Raw genomic sequence first — 19,475 nt, 5'->3', positions numbered from 1 at the left:
AGGGTACATGGAAATTTGTTTGATTCATACATGTTGCTTTTTTTTTTTGTTTTTTAATGTTCTAGAAACTCCGAAAACAAGCAGAGATAGGTGTTGTAGTGTGGTGTGGAACTTTGCATGGCAGTTCAGTCATGAAGAAGTTGTTTCATGGAACAAATTTTGTAAAAAACATGGCTTCCTTCTCCACATTATTTATTTTTAATCGTTGGTTTGTATTTATTTTCTTCACTTTCGAATAAATGTGTCTATATGTTTTCCTTGTTAGGCCAATGTACATTGCTGCAGAGTTATATGAGATGAGAGAGAGGAAGGTCAGAGAAGGAGAATAGAAAAACAACGAGCATTTTCAGCCAAGGGAGTAGTAGTTTTCTGGGTTCTTTGACTTTATTATCTTTTTCTAACTCAAGTAGGGAACCTACTCCATTTGGTTTAGGATTTCCTTTGTTCTTTTTTCAAACTTGGGTATTTTTGGAACTCTATTTTCAACCTTAAAGATATAGCTGTTAGCATTATTTTTTTCATGGTAGTTTAGGCATGTTCTTTGGTTGAAATTGGATATAGATGATGGATTGAAAATCTGGCCATGCTTCTTAGCTGAAAGTTAGCAAAAATGTGTCTGCAGTAGTTCTTGTTTAGTTTGATTTTTTTGGGATATCATCAGAAGATATGATTGAACTATACAGTGACATTGAGATGGTGTATCAATCATTGTAGATTCTACTTCTTTGTTCTCTATGATACTTTATGCCGATATGAGCGATAAAATTGGTACATGGTTATATTGCTACAGTTATCGTCTATTGCGAGTTTGATTTCAAACTAGACACTTTTTCGACATGATCAAGCTAATAAAGATTGGTACATGGTTATATTGCTGCAGGTAACGTCCATTTGAATACTATTGTCAATGAGTTATTGCTAAATTTTGTGTGTTTACTTGGAGTTGCTTGGTGATTCAAAGCACTCCTTGTCTAAGGTGTTCATTGATTGAAGACATAGAGCAAAGTACAAATATTGTTTATTTTGTTTTTGAATTTTAATAATTTCTCATAGGTTGTAAGTGTCCTTTGGGGTAAGGTAGACTAAATGTAATTAAGTTTCAAACGGTCATTTGTACAAGTAAACTTAAACTATTTTGGATTCTGTCATTATTTCATTGTTTTTAGGGATGAATGTTTTCTTCCTTTTTTTTTTTTATGTGGAAGTCTTATGTCTCTTCACATCAATAGGTTAAGAACAGGTTAAAGGATCTGCACCACAAAAATATCAGGTTAAAGCATTAGGTAAATAAATTTTTTTTTTAAAATACTATATGTAGCGGCGTTTCTTACTAAATGCCGCTAAGTATATGCCTTTTACCGGCGTTTATTAAAACATGCCGCAAATAAATCATAATTATACCAATGCTTATAAACTATAGCGACATTTCAAAAAACGCCGTTATAAATTATATATGGCGACATTTGTTAGTAAACGCCGGCGAAAGTATATCTACACGGGCATATGGCATAAACGCCGTGATATATTTCCGGCGGTGCATTTGACGACATATGTGCGGCGTTTACTACAAACGCCGCTGAATCATATAGCGGCGTTTTTTTAAGCTATGACGACACTTAAAAAACGCCGTAAAAAGCGCTTTTTCTTGTAGTGATTATAATATAACGGATCCCAGTTTTTGAACTTTGATGGACCATTCTACCCTTGGATAGGATAAATGACCAAAATGACCTTACAACAACAACAACAACAAAAAAAAAAAAAAAAACTGCAACTGAGCACCCTAAACCAATCCTAAAGCCATCGTCGTCTTCACCCACCCATACTTTGATCTCTCTCCTTTCCCACAGTGTCGTCTGAGCGGTAGTAATGGATGGCTGGAGCCAGATTTTCTGCTTCAAAGAACAACTACCTATGGCTACGATCGTTTTCTCCATCGTAAGTCCGACCGATAGAATGGGCTGGACCGTTGGACATCCTTTCGGGGGAAAATACATGGTAAATCCTGTGTACTCATTGAAGGCAACTGGAAATTGCTGGCTTGAAACAGCGCTATATGGGTTCTCTCTTCAACCAAAGCCTTGGCGACAACAATGTAGAACACCCATCCAACATCTCTATACTCTTATCCCTCCCCTGTTTCTATGTTTTAAATCTGAAAATCTTTCTTTTTCTTCCATAATTTCTTAAATTCAAATGAAAATTTTCAGACACTGAAATCTGTGTGTATATGTATAAGTTGTTCAAATCAAATCATAAAATCACAAGAAAGGGAAGCCAGACTGATATCCAACTTTCGTGTAAGCATCGATTCCCTCGTCTTCCCCAAACCCTAAACAATTTGGGGAAGATGAGTTGTAGGTTTTTTTTTTCAGGTAAGGTCATTTTGGTCATTTACCCTATCCAGGGGCAGAATGGTCCATCAAAGTTCAAAAACTGTATCCCTCTGTCTAACGGCAGGTACAATAGTGGTACTTAGTTTGGAAAGCAGGGGTGTATATGGAATTAATGAAAGTTTAGGGGGCAACTGTAAGTTTGGCCATTTTCAAGGGGGCATTTGAAAATAACCCAAAAAAAAAGAAAAAGAAAAAAAACTCTGTTAGGGAATATGGGCCGTGTGGCCTACACCAACACTCCCATGAGTCTCTCTCTCTTTTCTTCTTAGGAAAAGACACCTTTACCCCTTTGTTTTGAGGAGGAAAGAGATAGACATATGGGAGTGCTCACATAGGCCACATTCCCAGACTGAAAACTTCTTCCCAAAAAAACATATACATGAACGTGAGAGAGAAAGTTGGCGTAGTATATGCAAGATGTCAAGGTGAAGGCAGGATTTAATTTCTAATCTTGAAATGTCGGCAACATGGGGCCAAAGACTTTATTAACTTAAGACAACCAGGGTTCAATTGACTTCATCAAACAAAAAAAAAAAAAAAAAAAAAACACGAAGGTTCCATTGAGAGTTGCGGCCAAACGACAAAGTGTTGCTTCAACCTAAAAAAAGAAGGGGAAAATTTTCATATATGGCTGTGTAAGTCGTGTATGTGAGAGGGTGGGAGTTTCAAGGCATAATTAATGGGTAGTTTATGAATTTTCCAACTTTTTGTGAGAGGAGACACGATCGTGCATACTTACACGGCCATGTATGAAAACTTTCCCCAATAAAGAATGATAAAGTGTTGCAAGTGCACATATTATATCACTAGCAATGGTTTTCCTACCGCTGTTATTATTACTTTTTATTCTCTAGATGCAACCATTATTGTTGTCATTTAGCCTAGCATTAAATAAGCATAATTTCAAATAACCAAAGGTAAGCATTGGTCAACTATGTGATGACCTCTGACGTGAGTTCAAAGCATGGAAGCAAAATTTGATCGAAATCTGTTGAAACCATCGAGTTGATTTGGTTTCGCGGGTTTTCAAAACGAGTTCATGGGGGAATTTTAAAAATCCACTGTTTCGATCTGATTTCGATGGTTTCGTCCAGGTTTTGATCGAAACTATTCGAACCATATGGAACCAAGGATATAAAATCCCAGGTTTCGATTGAAAATCTCATTTCTCTTCAAGAACTCGACAAAAAGTTTAAGAATTCAGTGGTTTCGACCCTTGGCACCATTTTTCATCCAGATTTTTCATTTTTTTTGTATTTTTTTTGCTATGGACCATATGGGGGTGAATATACTGGTGGATCATCCTTTGGGAGCACTGCTACATATGGATATGGGGATGGGTCAAGTATTGGGTCATCTCTTGTCGACAGTATCTTTGGGTATCCATCCTAGCCATGTGTGTCGGATATACCTTCTTACACTCTCGGTGAGCCTTTCTCTAGACTGAGATATCTTGGACAAATTGTTGATGGGACTTATTATTGGGCAGTAATGGATTATGAGAACAATTGGTCTCATAACGTGCCATGGGATAAATATGTTGTACATTTGGAGGAACAGTTTCGCAATCTTCAGTGGTACGCTGCTCGTAGATTAGACCCACCAAGAAACTCTGCATGGAATTGAGAAAGGAATAGCTTAATATTTTACTTGGATAATATGTATTATTTAGGGTTCATATACTTTAAAATTATGTGAATTAAGTATTTATAATACCACTTTAGTGTCTGTATCAACGCGTACATTAGTAAACTTGGGTCAATAACCACAAATACCATTTTGAGTGATTTTTTGGTGAAGTTAATTCATGGATTGTGTTTAAAATATAACAAATAGACTACCTGCAAAAAATCAGACCTGAAAAAGTGTTTTTTTTTTTTGTCGAAACCATGGTTTTATCCATCAATGGGAAAATTTTCTCTAGTTTCCACTAGGTTTCAACCGATTTCGACCAAAACTCAATTTCATCCAAGTTGAAACCCGATTATTTTATCCTTGGTTTAAAGTGAAAAAAAAAATGCTACATATGGCTACAATATGAAGTGACATTCTAATAGTATGACTCTTTTCATTCACCTGTTTAAATTCTTTTTTGGGTTAAAATTCACCTGTTTAACCATTTTCATTTCGTGTATAAGATGTGGATTATCACATGGATCCATCCCATACCATTCATCTGCCAAGAAATAAGGTCTAGGTCCAAGCTAAATGATATCAACCATGGCCTTAATAATTGTTTTAGAATTATTATTATTTTTTGGCAACAAGTTTCCATCAACATTAATGTTTATGGTTGATTAAAATGTCAATTATTTGTAGTACAATTTGAAAAACAAAATTCTAGATTTCTCTTTTGGGGGTATTAATTTAGGGGAGAAGGTTCCCTCTGAAACACACGGGTGCAATTTCGGGCATTGGAGGAAGGATGATTACGAAAAACCCATAAATAAGGGGGGTATTTTGGAGATGTCAAAGAGGGGGTGCTATAGGCACTATTTTATAGGGACGTTGTCATATTATATATTTCACCAATAGGGATTGGTATGAAAATACAAATATGGGCACATTATTATATTTAACACTAATCCATAGAAGTTCTTGAATGATTCACCGTCAGTTCTATTTGACAACAAGAATTTCTGGTAGTCTCTTTTTTCCGTACCTGAAAGGCATTTACAATTGCATTCATGTTTGTGCATTTGTGGTGTGTCAATGGTTGATATCTACCGATAGGACTGACTACACATCGGTCACTCATATAAAATATGAATGTGAATATGAGTGACACTCTAAGGTTTCTACTTCCTGTTTAGGGAGAACATCCAGGTGAGAGGGTTTTCAGATAGCGATTGGTCTAAATCCGGGACCCAGTAGTTGTTTTGTAAAGTGTTTGCAAATGTATTTTATTTTATTATTATATTAAATAATATTATTTGAAAAACATTTCAAATGTTTTTGAATCCAGTCATTGGTCTTGATACTCCCATATTGATGTACAATGGATTAAGTTTTATGACGGTGATTTTATTCCATGCTTGTAAGGTTTATTGTGGATGTTAGTAGGGGGGGGTCGGGGGGAAGAAAGTGTAATGAAAGTTTCTACTACTGGGGGATTTTTAGGTTATGTTTTTTATAGTATTATCTTTTAGTACAATTAATGATAACTTAAAGGCTACTTTTTAGGATCACACCACTTGACACGGTTTTGTTCGTTAGATTGTCATCTTCATACTTAGCTCATCTATATAAGAGAAGCTATGATTGAAACCCTAATTGCATAACACAAAATAGAGAAAATAATTAAAGAGTGAAAAAGATAATGTCCTTCTTCAAACTTGGGATTCAACCATTGGAGAGAATGCATTCGATGAAGATTATGTTTGGGTGATGCACTCCCTTGGAGGAACACGCCATCCGTGTGTTCTAAGTAACCATCGATATCATTGGCTGTAAAAAAAATTTTGTTTCCTTGTTCTGGCAACAACAACGGGCGGTGATGGCAAGGTTGAGTACGGTGCTTCTGGTTTTCAAGTCTTTCAAGATTTTAACAGAGAAGATGGTTGTCTACAAAGTTTCACTTAAAAGATAGGTGTGGATGAGGCTATATGGGTCGGGCCTTTCCTTTTTGGTTGATATCTTTTTGTCATGGGCTGGATAAGTATATCCTTTTGGAATGGACATGTCATGTCCCTATGTAAAGATCTAACCATATGTATGGGAGTGTTCTAAGGCATTGATTTGGAATCTTCTATTAAGATTCCATAATTCACATCGTTGAAGTCCATCCCTGTGGCATACCCCCTTCAAAGAGTTGCCTTGAAAAGATACCATCACCTTTATAAATAGGAGCCCCATTCTCTCTCTTTCTCACTCTGTTCTTCTACACATTCTGTATTCCATTGCTTTGAAGCTTTTTTTTATATTTTCTAAAGTTGAACACAACCTAAGAGTTTCCTGATGGCCGGGGATTAGTCAGCAAGTCCACATGGAATAGAAGGTCAATAGGGGTTGTTTAATTTTAAGAGACCAGTTCATATCAACCTAGTTGCCCCAGTAAGGGGGGAACTAAGGTCTTAAGGAGAGTGACGGTGGCACGACACAGCCCCACCGTTTTTCTCTTAACCTATTTGGATTATGTGATTATAGTGATGGACATGATATATACAACAATGAAGGATGAGACAGTGTTTCATCAACTTTGTATTACAGTAGTAATCATCATTTATAGATAAATCATATTTTATACTCTTTTGAATTTGAAATTCCATTCCCTTTTCCCATATTTATCTGTATGGATCCTTATAGGCTTTTCATGTACCTAGTGAAGTGTAGTTCACTAGTTCTTAAGTATAATCCTTTCAGACTTCAGTATGTATTGAGCATGTGGGCCCATCATGTATTGCAATGGTCATGGTTTAAAAAACTAGATCCTAATTGGTGAAAATCGTCCAAATCATTGGAGGCCGATTTCGATTCCTCCCAATTCCGTATAATTTTAAATGGGGAAGAATGTTGTAAAGCTTTGTAGTATATGCTAGCACCTCCTTGTGTCTATCTCTCATCCTTCCTATGAAATGAATTATCTATCTCCTATTGTTGGAGGATTGGGAAAGACACAGAAGATGCTAGCATACACTACACAGTCAGATAATGCCTTTTCTTCCTATATAAAATAGATGGGAGACGATGCTTCTCTGCCTGGCAACATGACCTCTACCCTAGTGTAGAGGCCTACCCATAGTGCGTGTGGAAACATCAATAAGAGTAGGATTTTTCGTATTCACAGGGGCGCGAGCGGTCATTTCGCTTCCCTCTGTGCTGGGCATAGGTGCCACATTACCCAAAGTAGATAAATTAAAATGGGAAAAATCTCTCAAAAACATAGTGTAGGAAATGCCTATTCACATGAGAAAATTGTTCTTGGAAAAAAAAAACCCTAATCGATCGTGCAACATAGCGTGCCTGCGCTCAGACACAGCCGCGCGTGAAATGATTGGTGCACCCCTGGATCTTTCCACCTTTCCAGGAAGTGTGACGGTCATTTCACACAAGGCGTAGTCTGGGTGCAGGTACACACCACGCTGCGTTACCAGTTAGCGTTCTTTATCTCATTGTTCTTATAGACTTATACGTTCGGCCTTTTGTCCTCTCCAATTCTCTACAGTGTGCAATGCGGTAGTTCGGGTGGAGATGTAGACATGTGGCAGCTCGGACATCCAACAATCCGAGCTCATTGACTTATTTTTTCTTCTCGAGCTCGGCATTATTGGATGTCCAAGCTGTCACGTGTCAACATCTCCACCCCGGACTAGGGGTGTCAATTCCAAGCCTAGCCCGATAGACTTGACTTAGCTTGCCAGACTAAAGCTCGGCTTGGCCCGACACATTTAGTAATGGGGCAGTCTTGGAGTGGGGTCCTAGCCCGTCGAGCACCAGACCGACCCGATCGATTCAAAGCCCAACCTAACCCGACCCTTTAGGTTTTTTTGTCACTCATTCTCAAAGGTCAGTGAACCCAACCATCAAGTTTGGAAAGTTAAACATTGTTTGTTCTAACATGATTCATCCCATGGGATCTTATTTCTGATTTCCATCATACCAGTGAAGAAAGCCCATCTGTTGTTTTAATCCATTTACCAACCATTCATGATCCAATATCAATCAAACATAAAAAAAACTCATGGAACATCCATCTTGCCAAATTTGTTGGTAGTCATTCAAACATACATCCATCTTCTATGACACTTTCTCTTTTTATTTTTTTGATAAAGTCTTTTATGACACTTCTCTAATGCATTTTTTCACTCATTTCTATTCTTGTATCATACGGGTTTTGTTTTTTTCATTCACAGTTATTAAGGTTGCACTGTTTAAAACCCATTTAAATTTAAACATGCCCACAGACCAATTTGACACGTTTAAGGCCCGATTACACTAGCCCAATTATAGCCTGAAGCTGAATCAGACCCAACCCAAATACTTTAACCGGCGATCACAGTGCATGCTTTAAGGACTGGAGGCCGGTTAGGCCCCACCGAACCCAACCAGTTGTCACCCTTACCGGCTTACCCAGAACTACCGCACTGCACATTCGTTTATAGGGAATTGGAGAGAATTATTTTCCTATACGATCCACCGCATCGAATCGATTCCCGGTAAATGCAATTTAGAATCAGATGATGGAAATTGATCGTCTTACACTCTTACCAGCCGCCAGAAGCTGAATGTAATTAATTTTCACTTTCTTTTTTAGGAAACTCTGAGAGGATAAGTTATTCCAAGAGCGGAAAAAGGAACTTTAGCTGTTCGGCTTCCCTCCTTCTTCCTCCAAAAGATGAGAGCTCTTGGATTCCCGTCTCCGAATATAATCAATGGGCTTCATGGTTCCCAAAGAAATGAACAAAGCAGGATTTTTTTGGGAACACGAGATAATTTCGATCTATTGAAACCAGCTTCCCTGAAACTCAACCACTGTTTCAGAACCCATCATCATGTAACTATATCTATTTCAACTTTTTTTTGTTGGCCCTTGCCCCTTTTCTGCAATAAGATGGTTTGAGCTTGTCTTTCTGAGATGGGTATGGTTCTTTGTGCTGTAGCATTTGAGCATTCGAATGCAAGCAGATGGGGAAGACGACCCAGCAAGGCAGATGAAGGAGATGGCTGCAGCCAGGAAGAGATGGGAAGCACTGGTATTTGAAACAACCCCCCAGTTAACAGATTGATTGCTTTTGGTAATTAACTACTTGGTTCTGAAATTAAAATCTTTAGTTCATTAAACCTATTACCATCACCTGCATTTCCGTTATCAACCATCTGAACATCTTGGGTCGAGTGAAATATTCTTGCTTCACTGATACAACCCCCCCCCCCCTCTTGGAAGTTGAATTTCCTCTCAAAGTCCGTGGAAACTGAGATTCTTTAATTTAAATAGCTTTAATCATTTTTATAAATTTTATTATCATGTGAAAAGCATTATTCTTTTTACTATATGTATAATCTTCATCTTAGTTAAAGCAAGAAATTTAATTTGACATTTTGAACACCCTTAGCTAGCCTTAAGTTACTTTTGACATCAACTGGGATTTATCCAAGTCTTATGCAATTCATATTGACAGCTAATTAGGTTTTTGATACCCATTAATAAGAGGGGAAGGGGGGAGGTTGAGGGACAGGCTTTTTAGACCTTGATTAAATAGAACTTGGTTTTTTTTGGCTTTTGGAATTTGGGTTGAGTGGATTTAATATATGATATGCAGAAGAGAGAACAGATATAGAATTTAAAAAATAAATAAATAAATAAATTTGCAAGCAGCCAATTTTTTTGGATGGAACATGCAAGTACGTGGAATTTGAGGGTCTAGGTTTTTGGCCCAATTAGCTGGAATGAGGCTTAGTTAAGTTGAGAGAGGTTTGACAATAGCTGCACTATTCAAAATGACCACATAAAAGATATAGCTTGTGTCTCTTATGTAAAAAGATTAGATTCTAGATAACAAATTAGTCCAATGTCCAAGGGTTCAAAGAATAAGTTAATCAAATAAGCAAATGATAAAATGTTGTTCTAGAGTTAATCATGTAGCGATATGTTTTGACAGCTTCTTGTTAGAAAACAATAATGTTATACAGATTAAGTGCCTACTGCTGGTTCAGATTATGCCAATCATCAGGAGATATGCGTATTTGGATGTCCATAAGCAAGTTCAGCTTTCAATTTACCGAAGTAAATTAAATATTTGAAATTATAAATTGACCTGGTAAAATAAAATAAACAGCAGCTGTCATTGGTATGGAATATTTTTGACTCAAAGATTAGAAACACTCAATTGAACTAGGTAGAACTTATACTTAAATTCTCATTATATTATTTGAAAATTTTCTTCTTTTCTCCTTCAGGCCTATACAAGATTTTCATTTATCTCTCAACTTTTTAGTTTTTACTTAGGTTCTATGAACAGAACACTTGTTCAAAGGATGACAAAACTAACTGAGGTACTGAATCCTGTCATGGAAGACTTGACTTTGTGAATCGAGTCACTCTTTGGAATTGGTTAGGAGAGTTGGCTTGGGGTGGCTACACATCTGTATTGGCTTTTTTCATGAAATCAGGTTGAGTTAAATCTCGGTTGATATGATGGTTTATGTAAGTTTATGCTGTTGGTGACGGTGTTTCTTGCTTAGTGGCTCTAGCAAGGTTGCCAGACCATTAGACCTATAACTTTAGCATGCGTTGGCTGCCATGCTAAAAATTTGAACTCATACTATGAATGTTTTGCTCACTGCTCTCCATATTTGCTGAAGTAATCTTCTTACCGTTTTGCCTGCTTATTTTAGATCAGGGAAGAAAAAGTGAAGGTCCTAACGCCAAAGGAGGCTGGGTATGCAATTCAACTCTCTAACAAAACCCTGCTTGATGTTCGTCCCTCTATAGAGCATAAAAAGGTGAGTGAATCTATCTAAGAGCATCAAATTCAAACTCAATAATGAGTGTGGGGAAATCTTGCTTATCTGACACATGAGTTATCTTGAAAGTGGTGAACTCGTTGTCTAGCTGTTTCTATCTGTGAATATCATTTTTTTATGTGAACTTCCTGCTTCTCTGCATTCTGTGGTAATTGTTATTCAATATGTTATCTTTTTTTCCCCGCTTGACATCTAATTCAATCCTTTGTTCAAGGGAAAAAGAAATTGATTCATGAGGGGAATATTGATTCTTGTTGGATCTTGATGCTTCCTCATAACTTGTACTTCACTAGTACATGTAGAAAATCCTTCTTGTCTGAAAAAAGTCGTATTAATTAAAAGTGGGTCCCCCCCCCCCCTCTTTTTTGGGCATAAATTGTAAAATTGCAGTGATACTCGTGTTTTTCATTTTTGGCAGGCATGGGTTAAGGGCTCTACCTGGATTCCTATCTTTGATGTTGATAATAGATTTGATGTTGGAACACTATCCAGAAAGATTACAAGTTTTATGATGGGTATCATATTAACTGTGCTAGCTTTCATTTTCAGTGATTTAAACATCTATAATAGTAATATACTTCAGGTTCTCCTTGAAGAAATACATGTGGTCTAAAGGAATAACAATTGGTAATATTCCAAAATTGATACTGAGGTGATTTTCTCACCAAGAAAAGGTGAGGTACCACAACTCTGAAGGCTGAGCTTTGAGCAAGTCAACCTGAAACTTCTACAAGGTCCACTGTTGTAGACTTGTTTGCTCATAGGTTTTGCATTCTACCAGTTCGTCAATTATCAGACCACCACTTTTTTGGTTGACTTTATTTTGACACACACACACATCATAGATCTTGGTTAAAATCTCAAGCATTGAATGACTTGCTGGATACTTTTGGCAGAAGAAAATGCTTCCCATCAAGTTTCTATTATTGAGAACAGGAGGCATGTAAGGTCATACAAGTTCTCAGTTCCTCTTCTCTGGAGAACATTAAGAACAACCACCACCAAACAATGAAGGATATTTCTTTCTGTCTTTCAGTGCTTTTATGTTATGTGCCTAGTGGGGCTCACTCTAGTGTATGAATGCTAGATTGGGCCGGCCTAGTATGGGATAGGTTAAAGGGCTTGATTTAACGTGTTCCATCAGCTTCGGAGCTTTTGGCGTATCAATCAAGTACCTAACATTTTAACAGTTGGGACTCTTTTATTTACTTGAGTCTTAACGTACTCTTATCAGTTTTCTGAAATTCCCAGCCATGACATGCCATAAAAACAGACAAATGTATGGACTTTTCCCTGGAGCCTTATTCATACCGAAGTACACACTGTGTCATTGCTTGTTTCTTTCAATAAAAGAGCATCCTAGTGCACAAGGCTCCCACTATTATAGGGTCCGGGAGGGTCAAATGTACGTGGCTTTACCCCTGCTTCGCAGGAGAGGCTGTTTCCAAGATTTGAACCCCCAACCAACAGGTTGCAATAGCGCAACTTAACTGTTGTGCCAAGGCTCGCCCACTATTGCTTGTTTCTTTCAATGATGTACTATTTTAGACAATAGGAAAGCATAACATTGTATATATTTAGAAAAGTTCCTTTAGACAAAGCTAATTTTCATAACTGGTTTTCATTTGTGTAGGAGGTTGGTGGAGTGGTGTACCAACATTGTTGTATGATAAGTACGTAAGAAGATTCCTTATTTCTTCCTGTTTTTTGTGTGCGTTTTCATTGCATATTTTGAATTAAACATATCATACCACTTTCCAACAGACAATTCATCTTGAAAGTCAAAGAGCGGTTTCAAAAAGATACTGACCTTATTGTTGCATGCCAGAAGGGATTGAGGTCTGGTTTCCTTCTTTTAAGTTTTCCTTGAACAGTTATAATTGCTATTATTAGAGGTAACTGCATTTAAGGTGCTTGGTAATCATAGAAGTTAACGTAACTTCCATGATTGTTGTGTTCTTTTCTGTGATGGACAGTCATGGGACACCTGTAACTTAATCATAAGTTCAGAGGAACCAATCTTTTGAACATCAGTTGGTCCCAGAGCATTGTCTGCACCCTGTAATCAAGGGTTTATGCGGTTTAAACATTCTGGAAGAAGGAAAGTAAGAGGAAAAATTTAAGAAAAGTATTAAAGCAGAACTAGTTGCTCAGAGCAATTGGTAAAAGGTTTGGGCTACCAGGGCAAATGCCCGTGTTCAAGTCTTGAGGGCGACCAGTTTGCGCATTAAAATGCCAAAGGTAAGGACTGACTCCAAACTAACCCCTCCCAGGACCTTGCATATGCAGGATCAGCACTGGGTAATGGCAAGGAGTTCTCCAGTCATCTTGCCCTAGGGAGAAAGTTTGACAACACTTGTCTTGTTCTGGGATGTTCTGTGGTTTTAATTTTAGACCCATACGGAATCTCACATATGCTGGCAGAAAAATGTTTCACATCAGGGACCTCATACATGTTACTGCAAACAATATGAAAAATATTTAGGGATGCATATGTGCTTCAAGATGCCTGTAAATAATAAACAAGACTCTGCACCTAAGTTAGTCTTGTAGCGTTATCATTCTTGTGATGTTATATTTGTTGGTATTTCCTTCGTAATTCCTCTTGCTTCGAGCTCAACATATGCATCTGGCAGATCTCTTGCTGCATGTGAGCAACTGTACAATGCAGGCTATCGAAACCTTTTTTGGGTTCAAGGTGGTTTAGAGGCTGCTGAAGAAGAAGTAAGATATGTTCACTATTTGACATTCAAAAATTTTCTGTTTTGTGGTCTGTTATGTTTGTCTTCATTTATAAATTTATAGATCCTTTTTTCTAACTTTAATCCAAATTTGAGTACTGTCAATGTGACAAATGCCTTTCTTGTGAGGTAGGATCTGGAGAGGGAAGGTCCTCAACCTTTCAAGTTTGCTGGGATTGGTGGGGTTTCTGAGTTCCTAGGGTAATTATATCTCATCACATTGGTTTTCCTTTCTAATATTTTTGCTGGATAAATGTTGGTGGTCTTCAAGGTTAAAGTTAATGTTCATGAAAGTTACTGAACTCTATAAAGTGCACTGATTGCTATGTTGCAGGAAATGATGGGCATGGGTGGATCCATGTTATGGAGAACTCTGCACCCATCTCACTTGTGAAGTTTAATCCCAATAGGAGTTTTTAATAGGGTCAAAACATGTTCAAATTTATACCAAATCACAGGAATGCCATAACCCTCCATTATGTAACAACAGAGATTGGTGGCATGTTTGTCATTTTTTTTAACCTCTTGACTCATTTTTCACCCAAGTATCATGCTTATTTTGGATTGAAGTTGGACCAATAAGATGGGTGGGGATCCTCTATACCATGGAACATCATGTCTAATCAATGACTATGACAACTCATAAATTTATTATGCTCATGAACATTATCGGCACCCTTCTATGAATGGGAAATGTAGATGCCTATATTATGTAGCATAATTGCGTTCTGAATGCTGCCTAGACATTGTATACACATGCAATTGAATGGGACTCAATTTTGAATGGATCCTGCTTAGGAGTTCTGTGCCACAATTGAATTGGTGATCATGAGTCATGATGGAAAACCATCTCAAATAATTGGCCCTTCGCTTCTGCTTTTTTTTTTTTTTTTTGGGGGGGGGGGGGGGGGGGGGGGGAGGAAGGGCACGGGTAGGGGGGGAACTGATGTTGTTTGCATCAATCATCATTATGGTCATCACCACCTAGATTCAAGATGTTAAGACCCATAAATAGTTAGATGTTAAGACCCATAAATAGTTGGTTCACCACTTGCATTCAGGGTACATGCATAGATATGCTATTATTGGTTCTATTTTCAGTTTATAGTTATGTGAATTCATTAGATTAACCCCTCCCAATATGTCACTAACCAAGTAAATTAAAGGTATCCCCTGACCTGTCTCTGGTCTGGATCGAGGAATCACTTTAAGATACTTTCATTTGACCATGTAATGGTTTTATCAGTCTGTTCACCATCAATTCCCTAATTGTTGTCAGTTGGACCGATCAACAACGAGCTGCTGCTGCCAAGGAAAGCTGGAGTTATCGATTAGTTTTCTCTGCACGTCTAGTATGAGTCTGATCACCAGTTTGGGATGATATCACCTACTTAATGAAGCCAGAATGGGTTTACTCTCTCTAACAATACAAACTTTTATGATTTTTGTACAGGTTGGACTTTTTATCTTAGCAGATGCCCTGTTTATTGGGGCTCAGCAAGTCGGCCACTATCTTCAGGAGCTGAGGTCTCAGTGAGACATTGATCAAGGTTGGAACTATCCTCATCAAAGCACCTGACTTCAAAGAGAATGATTGTCTCCAAGCTTTGAATTGCTCGAAGGCCACCAGAGATTCTTCTGAAACGCCGATTTATGGATCCGAGTATCATACATCTCTCTCATGCTTCTTTTTTACTGTAATATTCCCGTTCTATTGATCTTCAAGATTCTTACCTTATGATGTAATAGCAGAATTTCTCCAGTTATATTGGGTTCTGGTGTGCCACTTTTTGCAATTTTAGATTTCAGCTGCTCAACAATGGCCTGGATGTTAATTTGGAGGTTTGCTCTGTTTTTTTATTGTTCATTTATTTTTGTTTCATTATAAACCTCTTTATTCTTCTTAACTAGTAACCCGTACACCAACCCACCTCAGAGAAAATTTTTGGCATCAAATGGTGGTCAGATAACCTTATTAGAAGAAACTGGAAGTCAGCTCAAGATCACCTGACTTCAATTGTTTATCCACCTCTAGTTAATTTAAGAAGTAATCTTGTATGTGAAAAAGCAACATTATGATTTGAATAATCAAAGATTCAAGTCCAAAGATTTTGGATCTTAATGAGATTGAGTAAGGAATTTGTAAAGGTGAGGCAACATATCCTAGAAAAGCTTAGTGAGTATCTAGTTTTTGATTTATTTTAGCGTAAGGAATGTGGTATGAAATAGCAATACCCAATGAAGGGGTCAGATACGATCCTGGATCTCAGCCCACAAAACCGGTTCAGTAGGTGAGGGTGTCTAGGATTTTATTAGCCCACACCAGAGTTCATTACTCTGCCACACCAGAGTTCATTACTCTGGTCTAATACGATCCTGGATCTCAGCCACAAAATCGGTTCAATAGGTGAGGGTGCCCAGAACTATATTAGCCCACACCAGAGTTCATTACTCTCGGGTGGGATAGTAGGATCGTAACATTGGATGACTCATATGTCGAGGGAATACAAGTTTTTGAACAATAAACTGGGACCTGCCAATCGACCCAACAATGAAGAGAGCTCTAAGAAGTTTGAGACTTGTTGGGATCATAGCTTTTAATACACTTTTTTTTTGTGGTAATATTTTAATACACATATGGTATACCTTAACTTGGTGCCTAGGTCAAGGAACTCTTGCAGAGGAATAATTAAGTACTAAGTTTTCCTTCACCATGGAGTTCTTCCTTTTCTACTGGTGATGTGACCCTATGATTGGAATCCTATATCAGCATTACACTTCCACCCAATGTTTAATTAATCGTAAACGGATTGGTTGATTCAGCCGATTTGGATTGGAATTGGTTGTGAATCATGATTGATCCTAATTTGGGCCGTTTTGGGAACAATTTGATCTCTGATTTTGAGTTTAAAATCTTTGCTCCCACCCTTTATTGATGAAGTCAAAATTATCCTTCTCTAATGTAATTCGATGGTGTGGATGGCCAAGGTGAAAGAATTCCTTTTACTCACTATAGGTGAAGGGAATCTCAAGTCAAAAAAAGGCGAAAGTTTTCCTTCACCAATGGTGTTGTGACCATATGATGGGATGTGGGGTTGATTGGGGTTGAAACTACCCCTCTCCTTGGCCATCCGATGGTATTGATGCCCATGGATGAAGGAAAACTCGGTCTTAAGAAGAAACAAAGTACCATATTTTAATTTGGTAGCATAATTGATACTCAAAATTTTTAATAAATTGATATCACCATTGAAGCACTATGATACAATCAACCAATAAACTTTGGGGATGGGGGAGAGAGAAAATTTTGGTGCATGGTGGGTCATAGGATTGAGTTTTGTTTCAAATACAAATAATCAAAACATAGTGGTCCCATTACCCTATCGACCAACCATTAGAATTTGCCACATTAACTTTCCACGAAATTATTGCGAGGAAATTTGAGGAGAGAAAAACAAGAATGGTATACAACCACCCAATGAAAGTTTTCTCTAAAATACTCTCTGATACCCTTTACACGCATCTGAACCTACCTCAATGAATGGATTCACATTCACCTTAATTGAAGGGAAACTCGATCCATATAATAAAGTTGAATTTGATTATAAAATTTGATAGATGGACGATTAAATGTTGTTCTATCCATCTAATGGTTGATTTGACTAGATTAACTCTTCACATGGTTTAACCATACAATATTAGAAACTATGCTTAATATAATATTAGAAAGTATAAATGTCCCTTACACAATGCTATAAGACAACATTGCACCCACAGGCTACCTTGTGACGAGCTACACGGAGGGCTGATCTGGGTAAATCACTTATTAAATAGGTAGCATAGACACATATCAAATTTTAAGCCCTACTTCAACCATATGAGCTACCATATATCAACTTAAACTTTTTTATTATTACCAAATTAATCAAAGTTGCCTTCTCACCAAAAAAATAAATAAATAAATAATCAAAGTTGCCAAAGTTGATATTTTGATCAATTTTTGTGTATTTATATGTCACGTGGGAGAACAATTAACTATTAATCTAAAAAATAAAATAATAATTTAGAATTTCCATAGTTTCCTTTGCAATTATCTTGCTATGATAATTAAAGGGAAACGGAATGCCACTCGATCATGTGCTGTGGCGTGTACCTACATCCAAACACAGCCATGCATGAAATGATCGCTCAGCCCCCTCCCTTTTTATGGGGGCAAAGCGATCATTTCACGCACGATTGTGTCTAGGCATAGGTACATGTCACAGCATACGACAGAGTTGCATTCTTTCTCCCATAATTAATTTATTAAAATGCTTAACTCACTTTCTTAAGTTGTAGTATAACTGTATAAGCAACGAATGTGATGTTTAAGTTCTGGGTTGCAAAATTTGTATTTAAAGTGAAAATAATGTCCGGTTCCCACACGGCCATGATAGGAACCTTTCCTATAGGCCCACTTTAGATGCCATCATTTATCAATGGGGCTGAAATTTTGTGCATAGATAGTCTTTTTCCACATTCTCTCTTGCTCATCCACATGGGTTAGCATACGAAAGGGTGTATCAATGTGGATCCCACATCTCATTATGTAAGAGGACACACTGCACACGTTAGAATATGCACTCCGACATTATGCACTTCTTTTATTTGTAAAAAATGAAAATGAAATATTAGCCTCATAAAAAATGTTCCTATTTGCTATTATTCAGTCTACGGTGTAACTTCCCTTTCAACTAAGCTTTTTATTACTGTTTTTTTTTGGAGAAAGAATGTTGTTTTGTTGCATGTAACCCCTTCAAATGACAGCCCCACCCTTTATAAAATGAAAAATCCCCCTGTCAATGCCCTTGCGTGTGTTCCCATTGACCCCACACTGGGGTAAGGACCACGCAGCCCAATGACGATCCCACGCCCTTTTTCTTTACAACAACAACAATTAAACCTTATCCCAACTAAATGGGATCGGCTATATCTTTTTAAATATTCAACATTCCGCACCATACATCATAGCCAGTTGTATGACTGTCCTATAAAATTTTGATTCAAGTTTTAAAGGAATATGCTGATCACACAACACTTCAGAGCATCTTTCCACTTCATCCATCTATTTTAATTCTCTATGAAATATCATCCTTTATATCACATTTTTTATTATTATTTAGGATTGAATTAAAATACATAAAATAATCACTTTGCGGAATCTCCCTGTCATTAATTTTCATTACCTCAGTATCCATCCTAGTGTAATCAAAGTTACATGCTATACTTCGTTTTCGTTCTACTTATTTAAACCTTTTGATTCCACGGTTGATTTTCATAACTCTAATTTGATATTAATCCCTGCTTTTATCTCATCCACCAAAATAGTATCATAATAAAAAATAAAAAAAATACACCAACGAACCTCATCTTAAATCTCTCTGATTAAATCATCCATGATAAGCGCAAAAAAATAAGGGTTTGAAACTAATCCTTGATGTAACCCAATTGTAGCTGACAATTCACTATCCTACCCCCCCACCCCCACCCCCCCACAGTTCCTATACTTGGTACTGCACTATCAAACATATCTTTAATTATGTCCACATATTTACTTGAAACACTTCTTTTCTTTTTTTCTAATACTCGTCAGATTAATTCGCTGGACACTCTATCATAAGTTTTTAGGTCAATAAAGACAATATGGAGATCCTTCTTGCAATCTCTAAATTTTCCATAAGTCTTCTAATTAAGTAAATAGTTTTCGTCATGGATCTTCCCCACCCTTTTTCTCTCTTACGCTAAATATGTGGGTGTCATGTGAATGATATCGATTGATGTATATTGTAGTAGCAACAAGGGAAAATAAATTTCTTATTTTATAAAAAATATCAAC

General features: G+C 37.2%; 1 protein-coding gene and 1 long non-coding RNA gene across 3 annotated transcripts; one reads left to right on the top strand and one right to left on the bottom strand.

The window, feature by feature from the left end:
* The first annotated feature begins 8,687 nt into the window (after positions 1-8,687).
* LOC122672857 (rhodanese-like domain-containing protein 11, chloroplastic) lies at positions 8,688-15,459 on the top strand. Of its 2 annotated transcripts, none has more exons than XM_043870357.1 (10): positions 8,688-8,889; positions 8,999-9,088; positions 10,731-10,838; positions 11,278-11,374; positions 12,493-12,532; positions 12,624-12,698; positions 13,496-13,583; positions 13,734-13,801; positions 14,880-14,952; positions 15,054-15,459. In XM_043870357.1, the coding sequence occupies exons 1-10, from the start codon at positions 8,731-8,733 to the stop codon at positions 15,135-15,137; spliced, it is 882 nt and encodes a 293-aa protein (XP_043726292.1). In that variant the 5' UTR covers positions 8,688-8,730; the 3' UTR covers positions 15,138-15,459. The 2 variants fall into 2 exon arrangements, with proteins under 2 accessions (XP_043726292.1, XP_043726290.1); XM_043870355.1 differs by having other exon boundaries at positions 8,690-8,889; positions 8,996-9,088.
* Positions 13,830-14,612, bottom strand: LOC122672858. Its single transcript, XR_006334494.1, has 2 exons — positions 14,582-14,612; positions 13,830-14,230 (listed from the first exon to the last, which is right to left on the bottom strand). It is a non-coding gene; the product is annotated as an uncharacterized LOC122672858 (long non-coding RNA).
* Positions 15,460-19,475: the final 4,016 nt, after the last annotated feature.

This window comes from Telopea speciosissima, chromosome 8 (genome assembly GCF_018873765.1).
Source record: "Telopea speciosissima isolate NSW1024214 ecotype Mountain lineage chromosome 8, Tspe_v1, whole genome shotgun sequence".
Lineage (NCBI taxonomy): Eukaryota > Viridiplantae > Streptophyta > Magnoliopsida > Proteales > Proteaceae > Telopea > Telopea speciosissima.
This window is presented reverse-complemented; position numbering and strand designations above follow the sequence as displayed.